This window comes from Poromitra crassiceps (genome assembly GCF_964638095.1).
Source record: "Poromitra crassiceps genome assembly, chromosome: 2".
Lineage (NCBI taxonomy): Eukaryota > Metazoa > Chordata > Actinopteri > Beryciformes > Melamphaidae > Poromitra > Poromitra crassiceps.
The window spans coordinates 72,140,813-72,155,522 of NC_139624.1; the positions used below are offsets into that span (position 1 = coordinate 72,140,813).

General features: G+C 44.5%; 1 protein-coding gene across 1 annotated transcript in view; it reads right to left on the reverse strand.

Annotated features, from left to right (window-relative positions):
• trpa1b (transient receptor potential cation channel, subfamily A, member 1b) overlaps nt 1-14,710 on the reverse strand; it is a gene marked incomplete at both ends in the record, with an annotated part of 58,723 nt that overhangs the window by 19,137 nt on the left and 24,876 nt on the right. The window contains 12 exons of the mRNA XM_083662971.1: nt 185-274; nt 2,178-2,340; nt 2,531-2,601; nt 2,899-3,003; nt 3,122-3,181; nt 3,415-3,514; nt 4,098-4,264; nt 4,452-4,566; nt 8,194-8,358; nt 12,793-12,968; nt 14,083-14,183; nt 14,319-14,418. Coding sequence (XP_083519097.1) covers nt 185-274; nt 2,178-2,340; nt 2,531-2,601; nt 2,899-3,003; nt 3,122-3,181; nt 3,415-3,514; nt 4,098-4,264; nt 4,452-4,566; nt 8,194-8,358; nt 12,793-12,968; nt 14,083-14,183; nt 14,319-14,418 — 1,413 coding nt within the window. The remainder of the gene's footprint in view (nt 1-184; nt 275-2,177; nt 2,341-2,530; nt 2,602-2,898; nt 3,004-3,121; nt 3,182-3,414; nt 3,515-4,097; nt 4,265-4,451; nt 4,567-8,193; nt 8,359-12,792; nt 12,969-14,082; nt 14,184-14,318; nt 14,419-14,710) is intronic.

The window sequence follows — 14,710 nt, forward strand, 5'->3', positions numbered from 1 at the left end:
AAATCTGCTTATCAAAACTGATATTCATGAAATGATGGGGTGTGTTGGTTTGGTTTGGTTTGATGTAGCATTGAGGACATCTATTCTCACTGCTAGTATCTAAATGACCAAGGGAAAGTCCCAGGGAATATTCAGTAGCATGTACTGTATGTGAAATGATGACACTTCCATGACAGCGCTGTACCTGTTGCGATATCTGCACCACCTCCTTCCCTATGCCATAGATGTTCATGACCAGCACCATCACCATGCACAAGGACAACAATGGACTTTGCTGTGGAATGAAGAACAGTATTCAGATTTCTTGTACCTGCAAGCAGTGTAAATGACAGAAGACAAGCCATAGAGGGAGCATTTTAAACCTTTGACTCTTGGTGAGCCTTCATTAAAGGGAATCTGCTGCGCCTTGAACAGCTTTCTGGTGTGTGTGTTTTATGCAAATGTATTGTGGCATAATGTTGATGAAATATGTAAAAGCACGGCACACATTGTCCTCTAAGAGACACTGAATTAGATGATGGTCTTGCTAATGTTGCCGCCAGTGAATGTGAATATGGCTCACAGTTCATTATGAAAGGGAGTCAATTATGCAATAGAATAGGACAAGGGCAATGTTATTACCTGGCCAATACATAATATAATGACGTTTGAAGTTTTTAAAGAGCCACTTCACCTAAACTAGGCATCGATTCCTAGGCTCGCCCGCTATGCGGGCTCGCCTGTCCTGCAGCTCGCATTCGCAGCTCGGCCGCTACGCGGTCTTGCCCGCAGCTCGGCTGCTGTGTGGCCTTGCCTGCCCTATTGGCACGCACACAATGTATCCCTCTCTCTCTCCCTCAGTCTCTCTCCCTCTCCTTTCTCTCCCTCCCTCTCCTCCTGTCCCTTTCTCCCTCTCCTCTCCCTCTCCCTCAGTCTCTCTCGTGAATTTGTGTGTGCGTGTGTGTGTGTGTGTGTGTGTGTGTGAGAGAGAGAGTGAATTTATGACATCACTGATGCTGTCATCAGTGGGATATATGACATCACTGATGATGTCATCAGTGGGACAGACAGAGAAACAGACAGACAGACAGACAGACAGACAGACATAGACCTAGCTCCCATTTATATACTGATGATGATGATGAAATACAGTAGTACTGATTTTGTAATGATACAAAGCTGGTTGAAAATTGGCAAAGTGACCCTTTAAAAGTAATAGGAGAGAAAATAGTCTTGTCTATAGAGCTTATTCACTAACCCTGGACGGCACCATATTGTTGACATACCGTCCTGCGCGCACACAGCGCTGCAGCTGACAACTAGTAACAGCCTTATTGTCGTTTGTGTTCCATTACAAAATAGCGATGGTGATGACAACAATAAAAAACCCAGAGTTGTTGTTTGTATGCTGCCGTTAATGCCTGTAATAATAAACTAAAGAAAAAACAAGGTGAACGTGAACAGACTTTGCTGTGAGGAGCTGTCAGAAAGTTTTACCTGTCTCTCCTAACTATCCACACATCTCCTGTGCTGACATATCCTCATTCTCTTCACGTCTGTGGACGGTAGAGATAGAAACAAACCACGGGGACATTTGCTGTCATTACTACAGCCATGTATAATGCAGGTCACCATCCGAACACAACAGGAACGATACAGGTAATGCTAGCGGCGGCTAGCTTCCTATAAACGCTGCTCTTACATAGGCTGTCACTTGAGCACCGCAGCGCTATGTCAACAACATGGCGGCGGTGGGCGTGCCCGTACGTGAGTTACGTCAATCGAATAAGGTCTATTATAGGAACTACATCTGGCTCACAAGACCACATGCGTTACAGCATATTTCCACTAGATGGGGAGAGCGAGTGAAAGATGTATATGAAAGCATTGAAAGCAGCAGTTGTAGTGTTCATGAGGAGTGGCATTATGTAATATTCTATGTAGCCATCAGAATATAAGGTGTGGCCTTGAATCACCTGGGTGAAAGGTGTTACTGTAGTTTATTTTATTCCAGTTTAAATGTCTATTCTTCTTACAACATCTAAGGCAAGATTCAGTATTCCTTATAGAGAGTACAGTCTCTTGTTTCTATTAATTGAAGCTGTGTTGTATTGGCAATTAAACCATTTTGATTGTACACAAAAGTTCACTAGGGCCTCACTATAACTTCATTACTCGTTAGCACCATTGCCGCTTACCTGTGTAAACGATATGGGCACCATGGTGATATTGTTGCTGCCTCCAGGGACAGTGCTGCTGTTCATTTTGGGCCTCAGAGTCACTATAAGGTGAGTTAGGGGCAGCACCCCCAACAGGTACATAAACATGTTGAGCAGATGAGCCTTGCTCCCATACGCCACCCTGTGGATTACAAGAGTGGAGGAGACAATACAGTAAGCCTACCAGTTACAGAGTCAGGAGAATGGCATTCACAGTAAATAACAAAGGATCGGAATTCTGCAGCAGATGAAATCGCCCTGGTCTGTAGTCACAACATGCCTAAATGAGAAAACACCAAACTCTCACGGGTTAAATCACATCCGATACAAACCACTTCATTTCCAGGTACTTCTGGCAGATGGGGTGGTTGAGGAGCTCGATGCGGTTGTATTGTACCATCGCCTGCGGGAACAGAAACAGAAAAATAGCCCGCTACTTAACGATCTACAAGCAGGAAACGACAGCAAGTCAACTAGAGCCTGAAGATTGAACAATGTGGGCTAGCATAAGCTAGCAGGCAGAGGCGCGCATTCAGCAACATGGCATAGAGAACTGTTTCCATTCATTCAACATTTGGTGGAAGATGCTATTGTATAATAACAGAAGAGTGTTTGTCTAGCTGGATCATCCACCATGGGACAGTGGTGTTTTGTGCATTGTGCTGCAGCAACATAAGGTTTCAGTAGAAAGGATACTTACATTCAGTGCAGCCAGTGGCTGAAACTTCAGCATGCTGTCAGTTTTTGCATAACTCTTAGAAGTCAATACAACGGGAGCCTGGAGCCATATGAAATCATATTGAATCTGAAACCACATACAGAAAGACATTTTACCGGGTAGTTGCTATAGAATTGATATAGATCACATCTGACATTGAAAATCAGCTGTGTTATTCTGATTGGGCAGCTTGTAGATGAAATACATTGTACTCTGGACTGTTGGGATCATCGTCTGATTCCCTCATACAGCAGTCCAATAGGTGCTATTGAGAAAAGAAAGAAGAACACAGATAAAAACACAGTTAACACTATGTGCCTCAGGGCTTGATTCTCTGTACCTTCCGAAAAAGCAATGCTAAAGTGAAGTATTGAATGTGATGTTTTATTTATTTATTTATTTATTTATTTATTTATTTATTTATTTATTTATTTATTTATTTGTAGTATTTATTAGGAGAAGCAGACTACAGTAACGATTATGATGTTAGGGCCAAACCTTGCAGGTGTCAGGCAAAACCTCAATCATGTGTAGTATGGGACATCGCTGGACAGAGCCAGGATAGTGCTTTTTGAACACGTGCATAGCCTCACAACATCTGGGGGAAAAAGACACACACACACACACACACACACACACACAAATGACAGATGACATGCTGGATGAATGCATACACAAGCTGTCATATAAAAACACCATTCAGCACCATTCAGGTTTTGGGGGCATTTAGTGCAAGGAATTGACTCTGTCTGATGGCATTGCTCTCTATGCACATTGGCATTACCATCAGAAGTTTTTGTTGTTGCTTTTTCTCCCGTTTTCTCATTGGCCAATTCCCCCTGCTGACCCAATTGTTGCACCCCCCCCCCCCTCCCCCTCCTCTGCCGATCTTGGGACAGCCGGATGCATGTGCAGTCATCAGCTGCTTCTTTTCCCCTGACAGGGAGGAGTTTCACCAGCAGGACGTATAGGAGGAGGATCATGCTATTCCCCCCTGTTCCCCTCCCCCCAAATAGGTGCCCCGAGCGAGCAGAGGGGGCACTAGTGCAGCGACTAGGACTCATACCCCACCGGCTTCCCACCTGCAGACACAGCCAATTGTATCTGACCAAGATGGGGAAGTAGCCTATCGCTACCGAGAAATGAACCCGGGTCTTCTTCGCAGTGGATTACCAACATACCTGTCACTGTCAATTACTGCATTGGTCACGTCTTTCCTCCCATTCTGCAGCGCTTCATGGAGGAAGGACGCGTCGTTATCGTTTAGGAGAATCTCCGCCCCCTTACTCAGCATGAGCCGGACTGCGGCCACATGTCCCTCCCTCGCTGCGATGTGGAGCGCTGTGTTCTGTTAGGACAACATCCCACGTCTATGTTATTCAGCGGTAGCACTGATTTGATTACTGTTGTCTGCAAATAACTCATATGTAAATCTTAGGTCTTAAGAATTTAAAAAATAAGTCTGGTCTCCAAATGAGCCAAGTACAGTGCATCAATCAATAATGTGCTTTTTGAAAGTAAAGTAATTCCCGCACCCCGTCCTCATCTGTTTTATCCAGTAACCTGAGATCGGCACACAGGACAATGTTCATCGTTTGTGTGTAGCCCTCCGATGCAGCATGGTGCAGACAGGTCCAGCCCTTGTAATCACTGTGGACAAGACATGAACACTCAATAGGTTTCTGTCACATGTATGGAAATCGTACAAAAGTCTAAAAGCATTGTTTGGTTCCCAAACTGTAGTGATCCGCGGGGCTCCGCCTGGTGGTCCGCCAGAGAATTGCTTTTTTTTTAAATACAGACAAGACAAGGGCTCTGAAGTACTGGCGGCAAGGGACTCCGGGTAACTTAACTCCCGGGTGCCCCCCTGTGGCTGAGAATGGAGGCCAGCTCTATTGTCAACTCTTCCTTGCCAGCCATGGTATTTGCTAAGTTAGAGACACCTGGGACCTTAGAAAATTTGGATTCAAGTTTTGTCATGAAAAATGACAAAACAGAATTTTAATTAGGAATGTTTTAAGTCTACCAGATGTGTCTGTTCAGACTCCAATTTGTTTCAATCACTCACTTTGTCTGACCTCCATGGTCAGACAAAAACTACCATGCCTGGAGTGAGAAGGGGGTAGTTCCCATAAAATACCTATACATAGATGGTCATTTTGCATCCTTTGATTTACTGAAGAGGAAATTTGAATTGCCCGGCACGAACTGGCTCAGATTCCTGCAAATCAGAAATTATGTTCGATCCAAGATTCACACCTTTGAAGCACTCCCAAATGAACATGCTTTTTTTTATGTGTTGCTGAGCCCTCCTCACTCCAAGCACCTTATCTCTAGATTTGTATGTCTGTTTGACACTGCAACACAGCCTCTATTGAGAGGATTAGAGAAGAGTGGCAGGGGGAACTTGGTATTGATTTATCTGACATTATATGGGAAAGGAGTCTGTCTATAGTACAACTTTGCTCAGTGAATAGCAGACACCAGCTGATCCAATTTAAAGTCGCTCACCGTCTTCACTACGCCAAGCATAAATTGCACAGGATCTACCCTTCTGTGTCACTACTGTGCGACAGGTGTCAGGTGTCAGAGGGCATACCATCTCATGCCTTCTGGTTCCGCCCTTCACTGACGGGGTTCTGGACCAAAATATTTGACTGGTAACCCTGCAACCGGAGGCAGAGCTTGCCATCTTCGGCTGCTCTGAGTCCTCTCTGAATTTCCCTACAGCTGTGCAACAATCTCTGACACTCGGGACAACTGTTGCCAAAAAAACTCATTCTGAAGGAATGGAAGTCCTCCTCTTCCCCCTCTTTTCAGGTGTGGCTGATATACATAATCTCTGTTATACAGATGGAGAGACCTCAGGTCCCTGAGAGCCAACTCGCTTAAAAGGTTCTCGACTATTTGGGACCCTTTTTTGGCCTACTTTGATGAGGTTAAAAATGAATAGTGTCTGGGGCTCTCCTGTCTGGTTTCTTGTGCACCCCTTGCATGGGACCCCATGCACAATATCTACAGTATTACAGATAAAAGCACCTTATGCGGCTGGTAGCAAATGTTTAACGTTGATGATGTATGTTTTGTTTTATTTTCTTTGCTGTGTCTGAGCTTGTTTATTTGTCTTGTTTGTATATTATTATTGTTCTATAAAAATGTAAAATAAAATATTCGGGGGGGGGGGGGGGTATTGTGGAGTAGCCGGATTGGGCAGATTTTCGGAAATATCGTGATATTTGGGAAATATCACAATTTTGAACATTTACTTTCAGAGGCTGCAGCAGGCTCCGTTTTAAAGCCAGAGTGAAGCTTCTGGTATCTGGTATGAAACTAGAAGACCTAAGGAATCGATTTGTACCTACCATGTCATACTAGCTTGTCAGGAAGATAGCTAAATAACACTCCAATAGGCTACATTTTGAGGAGGGGATTTTTTTCAAAGCAGTCCTCTATCACAGCCTAATGTTGGCAGGTGTGTGTGTGTGTGTGTGTGTGTGTGTGTGTGTGTGTGTGTGTGTGTGTGTGTGTGTGTGTGTGTGTGTGTGTGTGTGTGTGTGTGCGTGCGCGCGCTTGTTTTGAACCAGCTAGTAGCCTGGGGGGGGGCGGGGGGGGTTGGTATACGCAGTGTGGAAGTGGTCCCTTGGAAATTTGGTTTGGTACGTAGTGGTACTTGGTCGGAAAAGTTTGGGAACCCCTGGTCTAAAGCAACTGAATATGGGTCAGGGAGAAAAACGCAGTTTTTTTTTTGGGAGGTGTGTGTAGGGGCGTGATTGTTCAAAAATCTGATGGTTTTATTGATGTATATGTCATTTATTGGATTTTATATTGCGCTTTTCAAGGCACCCAAAGTGCTTCAGCTTCACATAGGCCACATCGGTGTGTGTGTGTGTGTGTGTGTGTGTGTGTGCCAAAAGCTAAAGCATTAGCAAAATTCTGCTCAATATCTGTGATAATAGGCAGTGGTGGAGACGCTGCTTCCTGTATCCATAGACAGATCAGACATGGCAATGAGATTCTGAGCTTGTATGTGCATCTACCACCAGAATTTCTCTTGTAAAATGTGAACATAAATAAATATATTAAATGTGTGTGTGTGTGGGAAGGGGGGAACTCCACTCATCCCCCAGCATCCACCTGGGTGATGCACGGCAGCCAGTTTGCCCCAGAACACTCACCACACATCAGCTATCACAGTGGAGAGTTGAGGACTCAAAGAGCAATTACACATCGAGGGTTGATTAGGTGGCCATGTTGGAAGGAAGGACTGCTTGGGAATTTAGCCAGAGCACCGGGGTTACACACCCCTACTCTTGCGAAGCGTGCCAATGGGATCTTTAATGACCACAGAGAGTTATTTTTGTTTTCATGTTTGTGGATTGCAGATGATATGAAAGCATGGAATGGACAAAATTTATGATTTTGATGAATGACTATTGAAAGGACATTTATTCGAATGACTGTTGTGCAGTGTATTGTTTCATCTTGCTGTGTCGATATGTTGTATGTAAATATATTGTACGTGTTAAGTACTGTAAAAAATGTATGTGTCAGACGTCACCTCAGTAAGAATAGATGTAGCATTTGCTGCAGCTAATGGGGATGCTAATAAACTAAACTAAACTAAATGAAGAGAGTAAGGACCTCAGTTTAACGTCTCACCCGAAGGACGGTGCTCACTTGCAGGACAGAGCTCCTGTTTCTGCCCTGGGCATCAGACTCAGCTTTAGGGTTAGTTCTACAACACTGTATTGTTAGTAACATTATTGCTAGAAGTGCTAACCAGTAGGTGGTTAGTGCGGCTGGGTGGTGCTAAGCTAACAGCAGGCGTTATCATCCATTTCTCCTCGCAAAAAGCACTCCAGGCAGCGCTCTTTACACATGAGGCAGACACTGACAGGCGCTTTGTCGACACACGCACTTATTTGCCAAGTATGCTGTGCACATACAAGGAACGAGGGATATTATTCATGAGACCGGAGGGAAGAGCACCTCCTACTGGTCCTCCAGCATCACTTCCAGCACCATGATCTCCCATCCAAGGTCTGATCAGAGACAGATCTGCTTAGCTTCCCCAGAGAAACCAGCGATGTAACGCAGGAGCCACAGTGCCGGTTATAAAGGCTTTAGGTATTTATGCCTACTAGTGCAGCATGAGCCAACATGTTTGACAGGAAGTAAAAGTAATGGCATTTAATTTTAAAATACTGTATGTGTGCATTTGCTGGTGTGTGATTGTGCACGTTTTCTGTACGTCCATGTGTGTGTTTGTTTGTCTACCTGTGAAAGAGAGCCCCCTTGCGTAGCAGCAGCTCCACCACCTTGGTGTGGCCCCCCCTTGAGGCCAGATGGAGCGGTGTCAGGCCCTGCTCATCCCCTTCATTCACCAGAAGGGAGTCTTTGATGGTCTCCAATAATCGGTGGCAGGTATTGATGCGTCCGTACCTGAAAAGAAACGCGGGGGATGCGGACAAAGTGTCTTCAAGGAAGAAGAAGTGAAGGAGTTGGAGGCAGCATAGCACTCCCCCTTCCCTGAATAGGGAGGTCAGGGGTCGTCCCTGTGCTTAGTAGGGATTCAGTGTCTTGCTCAAGGGCACTTCAGCAGGGCAGATGCTTGCTGTCACAGGAATTGAACCTGGGCCATCTGGTAGACGGATGGGATCCGTACTAACTATGCCATTAACCCGCTGCCTAAAGGTAGAAAGTGTTGGGGAGCGTTAATGACTCCTCTGCTGGCCCAAGCTGGAATTAAGGAGGAGAAAACCGCACTGACTTATTGGCTTTCCTTATGATCCTATGATTTGTCTTTGTCTCCAAGAAGGCCGGCAGCACTTCCTGCCAGCGTCGAGGAGAGTTGGGGGAAGGGAATGAGGTGTGAACAGAGTATGGCCTTCATTTGCCTTTTATCTCAAATGAAATCGGTGTACATCATAAAACAATGACAATAATTTTGAACGAGCACTCGTTTCACACTATCAGTAACATTCCTTTGAATGTGCCTCGCTAATTGGATTCTATTCTCATGACAAGTCCATTTTGGTGTAGTTGATTAATTGATAAGATAATGGTCAGAGTCGGTGGAATCCATTGTCAAAAAGCTTTTGAGTCCAGAAATTGCTCACTTAATTGAAAGAATTGCGCAGAGATTTATTCAGTTGCGTGGTTCATTTTTCATCTTTTCCATCACAGAAATACAATTCTTGGCTATCGCAAGATGGTAACTCAGAGGCTTTTTGGGAAGCCTTTTCTGATGAATGTTTTATGCTCCATTGGTGTCATCGACCAATACACCGTGCTTGTTACAAAGTAGCTAAAGGTGCGGTGTCAGGGGTTGTGATCTAAAGGACAGGTGTTAGGGGGTGTGATCTAAAGGACAGGTGTCAGGGTTGTGATCTAAAGGAGCGGTGTCAGGGTTGTGATCTAAAGGACAGGTGTCAGGGTTGTGATCTAAAGGAGCAGTGTCAGGGTTGTGATCTAAAGGAGCGGTGTCAGGGTTGTGATCTAAAGGACAGGTGTCAGGGTTGTGATCTAAAGGAGCGGTGTCAGGGTTGTGATCTAAAGGACAGGTGTCAGGGTTGTGATCTAAAGGACAGGTGTCAGGGTTGTGATCTAAAGGACAGGTGTCAGGGTTGTGATCTAAAGGACAGGTGTCAGGGTTGTGATCTAAAGGACAGGTGTCAGGGTTGTGATCTAAAGGAGCGGTGTCAGGGTTGTGATCTAAAGGACAGGTGTCAGGGTTGTGATCTAAAGGACAGGTGTCAGGGTTGTGATCTAAAGGACAGGTGTCAGGGTTGTGATCTAAAGGAGCGGTGTCAGGGTTGTGATCTAAAGGACAGGTGTCAGGGTTGTGACCTAAAGGACAAGTGTCAGGGTTGTGATCTAAAGGACAGGTGTCAGGGTTGTGATCTAAAGGAGCGGTGTCAGGGTTGTGATCTAAAGGACAGGTGTCAGGGTTGTGATCTAAAGGACAGGTGTCAGGGTTGTGATCTAAAGGAGCGGTGTCAGGGTTGTGATCTAAAGGACAGGTGTCAGGGTTGTGATCTAAAGGACAGGTGCAGTGTTTCCCACAGGATTTTGAGAATTTGTGGTGGGGGACTGCAGACCCCCTAGGGGGGTGCGGGGGAATGCCCCCCCAGCAAGATTTTTTTAAACATTTTAAAGTAAAATGCATGAATTTGGTGTACTTTGAGAAAGCTTAAGAGCAAAATTAAAAGGCTAGATCTATGAAAAACATGTCATCATTACTGTGCTGTGGGTTTACAATGACAAACTAAATTTCTCCCTATAGTTAGGGATACTCAACTTGCTTTGCCACTTTCGTGAAATGATAGAAGGCGAGGGGCCAGTTAATAAACAAACAATATACATTTTTCTGTAGCGGATTGTAGGTTTTTGGGGTGTCAGCCGGAGTTTAGGCTGACAGTGTTGTGCACACCGGATAGTTAGTTAGGTTAAGTTAGTTGGGTTAAGTACATACATAAGTGCCTGGGTAGCGAGCAGATGGCGGTATTTGACAATTTAGCAGCTAAATCATAGATTATTGAAAGATATTCCATATTCCAGACTGAAATGCTATAACAGAAGTATTGGCCAGAATGACATGAACATTTATTGGACACTTATTCAGCGGATATCTTGCATGTTGCGTTCAGGTGCACTGTAAAAAAAAAAAAAAAATTTTTTTTTTTTTTTTTTTTTGGTCAACATCTTATTGTGGCGGTCCAAATATTATTGTGGCGGCCCGCCACAAATTCCTTTATGTATGGGAAACACTGAGGTGTCAGGGTTGTGATCTAAAGGACAGGTGTCAGGGTTGTGATCTAAAGGACAGGTGTCAGGGTTGTGATCTAAAGGACAGGTGTCAGGGTTGTGATCTAAAGGAGCGGTGTCAGGGTTGTGATCTAAAGGACAGGTGTCAGGGTTGTGATCTAAAGGACAAGTGTCAGGGTTGTGATCTAAAGGAGCAGTGTCAGGGTTGTGATCTAAAGGACAGGTGTCAGGGTTGTGATCTAAAGGACAAGTGTCAGGGTTGTGATCTAAAGGACAGGTGTCAGGGTTGTGATCTAAAGGACAGGTGTCAGGGTTGTGATCTAAAGGACAGGTGTCAGGGTTGTGATCTAAAGGACAGGTGTCAGGGTTGTGATCTAAAGGACAGGTGTCAGGGTTGTGATCTAAAGGACAGGTGTCAGGGTTGTGATCTAAAGGACAAGTGTCAGGGTTGTGATCTAAAGGACAGGTGTCAGGGTTGTGATCTAAAGGACAGGTGTCAGGGTTGTGATCTAAAGGACAGGTGTCAGGGTTGTGATCTAAAGGACAGGTGTCAGGGTTGTGATCTAAAGGACAGGTGTCAGGGTTGTGATCTAAAAGACAGGTGGCAGGGTTGTGATCTAAAGCAGTGGTTCCCAACCTTTTTTGTCTTATGTACCCCTTGAGCTGTTTTTCCATGACAATAGTACCCCTCACTCATGCGTGTTGATGATTACATACAAGTAAATCTATACAAAATATATGTTTCACTGAACTGCCGGTGTTTGGGCTTTTTAGTTGTTTTTTTGCCATTATCAGTAGCAGAACAGTGTAGCAGTTGACACTTGCCAGCAGAACTAGTTGCGGCACACACATCACATTTTAACAATGGGCTTATGAAATGACTTGGAATATATATATATTTATTTATCATTTTGGAGGTAAATTGTATTCCCCAATCATTCCAAGTAGCCTACCCCCTGCAAGCTGCTCAAGTACCCCTAGGGGTACACGTACCCCTGGTTGGGAATCACTGATCTAAAGGACAGGTGTCAGGGTTGTGATCTAAAGGAGCAGTGTCAGGGTTGTGATCTAAAGGACAGGTGTCAGGGTTGTGATCTAAAGGACAAGTGTCAGGGTTGTGATCTAAAGGACAGGTGTCAGGGTTGTGATCTAAAGGACAGGTGTCAGGGTTGTGATCTAAAGGACAGGTGTCAGGGTTGTGATCTAAAGGACAAGTGTCAGGGTTGTGATCTAAAGGACAGGTGTCAGGGTTGTGATCTAAAGGACAGGTGTCAGGGTTGTGATCTAAAGGACAGGTGTCAGGGTTGTGATCTAAAGGACAGGTGTCAGGGTTGTGATCTAAAGGACAGGTGTCAGGGTTGTGATCTAAAGGACAGGTGTCAGGGTTGTGATCTAAAGGACAGGTGTCAGGGTTGTGATCTAAAGGACAAGTGTCAGGGTTGTGATCTAAAGGACAGGTGTCAGGGTTGTGATCTAAAGGACAGGTGTCAGGGTTGTGATCTAAAGGACAGGTATCAGGGTTGTGATCTAAAGGACAGGTGTCAGGGTTGTGATCTTAAGCCACCACTGGAACAGCTAGTTTTGTATTACAACGTCGCACCGGCATACGGTATAGCTGTTTCTCCTTGAGTGCTCCTCCAGTTATTTGAGGTATGTCTACCATGTGTACTATTATTAGCAGAGAACCCCTGCTGTAATTAAATTATTATAGATAACTGAAAACAAAGATAAATTATCTGACATTATTCTGTCTTTTTTTTCCTCCAAAACCAATTAGTAAATTCTGATAGATCTTTACAATGGTCAAGTTGAACACGGTGGCATACAGGGCACTTGATAGGTAGCAAATTATTTGCCAGGTTTGTGAATTTTAATTGTGTGCCGTTTTAATACGGTAGGCTACAGTATATATTACAGGCAGTTTATGAAAGGCACTGAGTAGCTACAAAGTAAACTGGCCTCAATTAATTTGTGACCCACTTGGCACTTTTTCTGATCAAAGTTGCAAACTTGAAGCAAGTGCAGAGTGAAAATCAGGGCCAATCGGTATGTATGGTTTGGTTTTAATGGTATAGAAAAGTCATGCCCAGAGGGACCAATCCAACTCACTGGGCAGCAAAGTGCAGCGCAGACTTCTTGTCCTTGGACTTGCGTGCCAGGCAGACCTGTCCTGTGAGGCCCAGCATGTTCTTCACTGAGTCATGGATACCCAGTCTGCAAGCGTAGTGCAGCGGGGTGCAGCCCTCATTATCCTCAGCGCTCAGCAACGCCTTGATGCTGTTATGCTAAAGCAAGACACATCATAGACATCTTCATGTATGTATAATCACATAGAGTATGTGTACTCAACAAGGCACACATGCATAAAATATAGGTTTGCATAATGATTATAGCCATAAAAAAAACATCCAATATTTATTCTACAGTTATCGCCTTAATCCTACTACAACAGCCCCTGCAGCCATTGTTGTGCAGTAGTACTCGAGTCCTGGACTCATTTTCAGGACTTGTGACTCGACTTGGACCTGAGCACTAATGACTCAGACTCGAGCATTCATGCATTCGGACTTGTAGTTGGAGACGGCCTCAAACCTGTTAATTAATAAATTAAAATTTTCTTTTGTAATAGGCCATAATAATTTGGCATACGATAGCTAGAGTATATTAATACCGTGACATTATAACATTTCGTGCAAGGGCAGGCACGTGTGTTCCACCTACAGTACATGCGGATTCACGCTCATGTTCAGTAACTCTGGACTCAGGTAATGAGGACTTAACTCTCCTTTGGTGACACTGGGGACTCGAAACTTGACTCGGACTCGAGATAAAGTGACTCGACTACGACACTGCCTGCAGCATATTTTTTCTCAAATGCTGAATTGCAGAACAAATATCTTTACAACTACAACTCACCACCCGATGACTGAAAACTGATCAAGAATCTGCAATATGCAGAGTAAATTGTGTAACTTCTACAATTGCTTAATTTGTACATGCACACACACGCGCGCGCACATGCGCACACACACACACACACACACACACACACACACACACACAGAGATTACATAAGTAATGTAATTTGCACACTCAGATACACACAGATCAATTTCATGCGGTGGCAACTGTAAATTCATTGGCCCTTCTTCATTGGCTCATTTTGGAGGTTTTTCATTTCACTTGGGCATCGCTGTTAGCTTCAAATCTTTTAATGTTTTTTAAGAATTATCATTTGGCTCAGTGAGTGGGGTAATGACCTTCCAATCATCAGCTGGCTATCAATGCATGCAGCTCGGCTCAAGGCAAATTGTACCAGGAAGGTAATGAGTAACTCTAATGACATCCTTCGCCAAGCAATAACATACACTGGATAACCTTCACATGGACTGCGGCTACCTGCAGTACTTCCTGTGTGAGATTCCTCAGACCCTTGGGCTGGAGGATGGTCAGGTGAAGGAAGCTACAACCTGATGCGTCTTTCACATTGACATTTGCCCCTAAAAGATATGAAGAAATGCGCATTCGCGCGCGCGCACGCACACACACACACACACACACACACACACGAGTTATGAGGCACCATGCAAATCATATGAGCATAACATTGCAGGTGGTGAATTATGCTAGCTTACCTTTTGACAGCAGCAGATCCACAGTTTTCCACGCCCCACAGCTCGTAGCCAGCAGCAAGGGAGTGTGACCCTTACAATCAATGCGGTTGATGTCTGCACCCTAAGGCGAGAATACACTTAAAACTTAGTCTTGTTGAACAACTCCGACCCTTTAGCCCTTCCAATCACATAAGCAGGGTATACCGTACACCGGGTGTGAATACAAACAAGACAAAATGTCCATTTCAGTATAACTCAATATGTCACACTTAAAGGTGCTGTCTGTGTAGAATCTTAACATCAATAGGTCGCTACCACGTTCACTTCAAGACTTTAGTAGAATTAGCAATGAGACCATCGCTGAAAACACTGGCAGCCTCCACACTGCATTTACTAGTGCAGTGCCCGTTCTC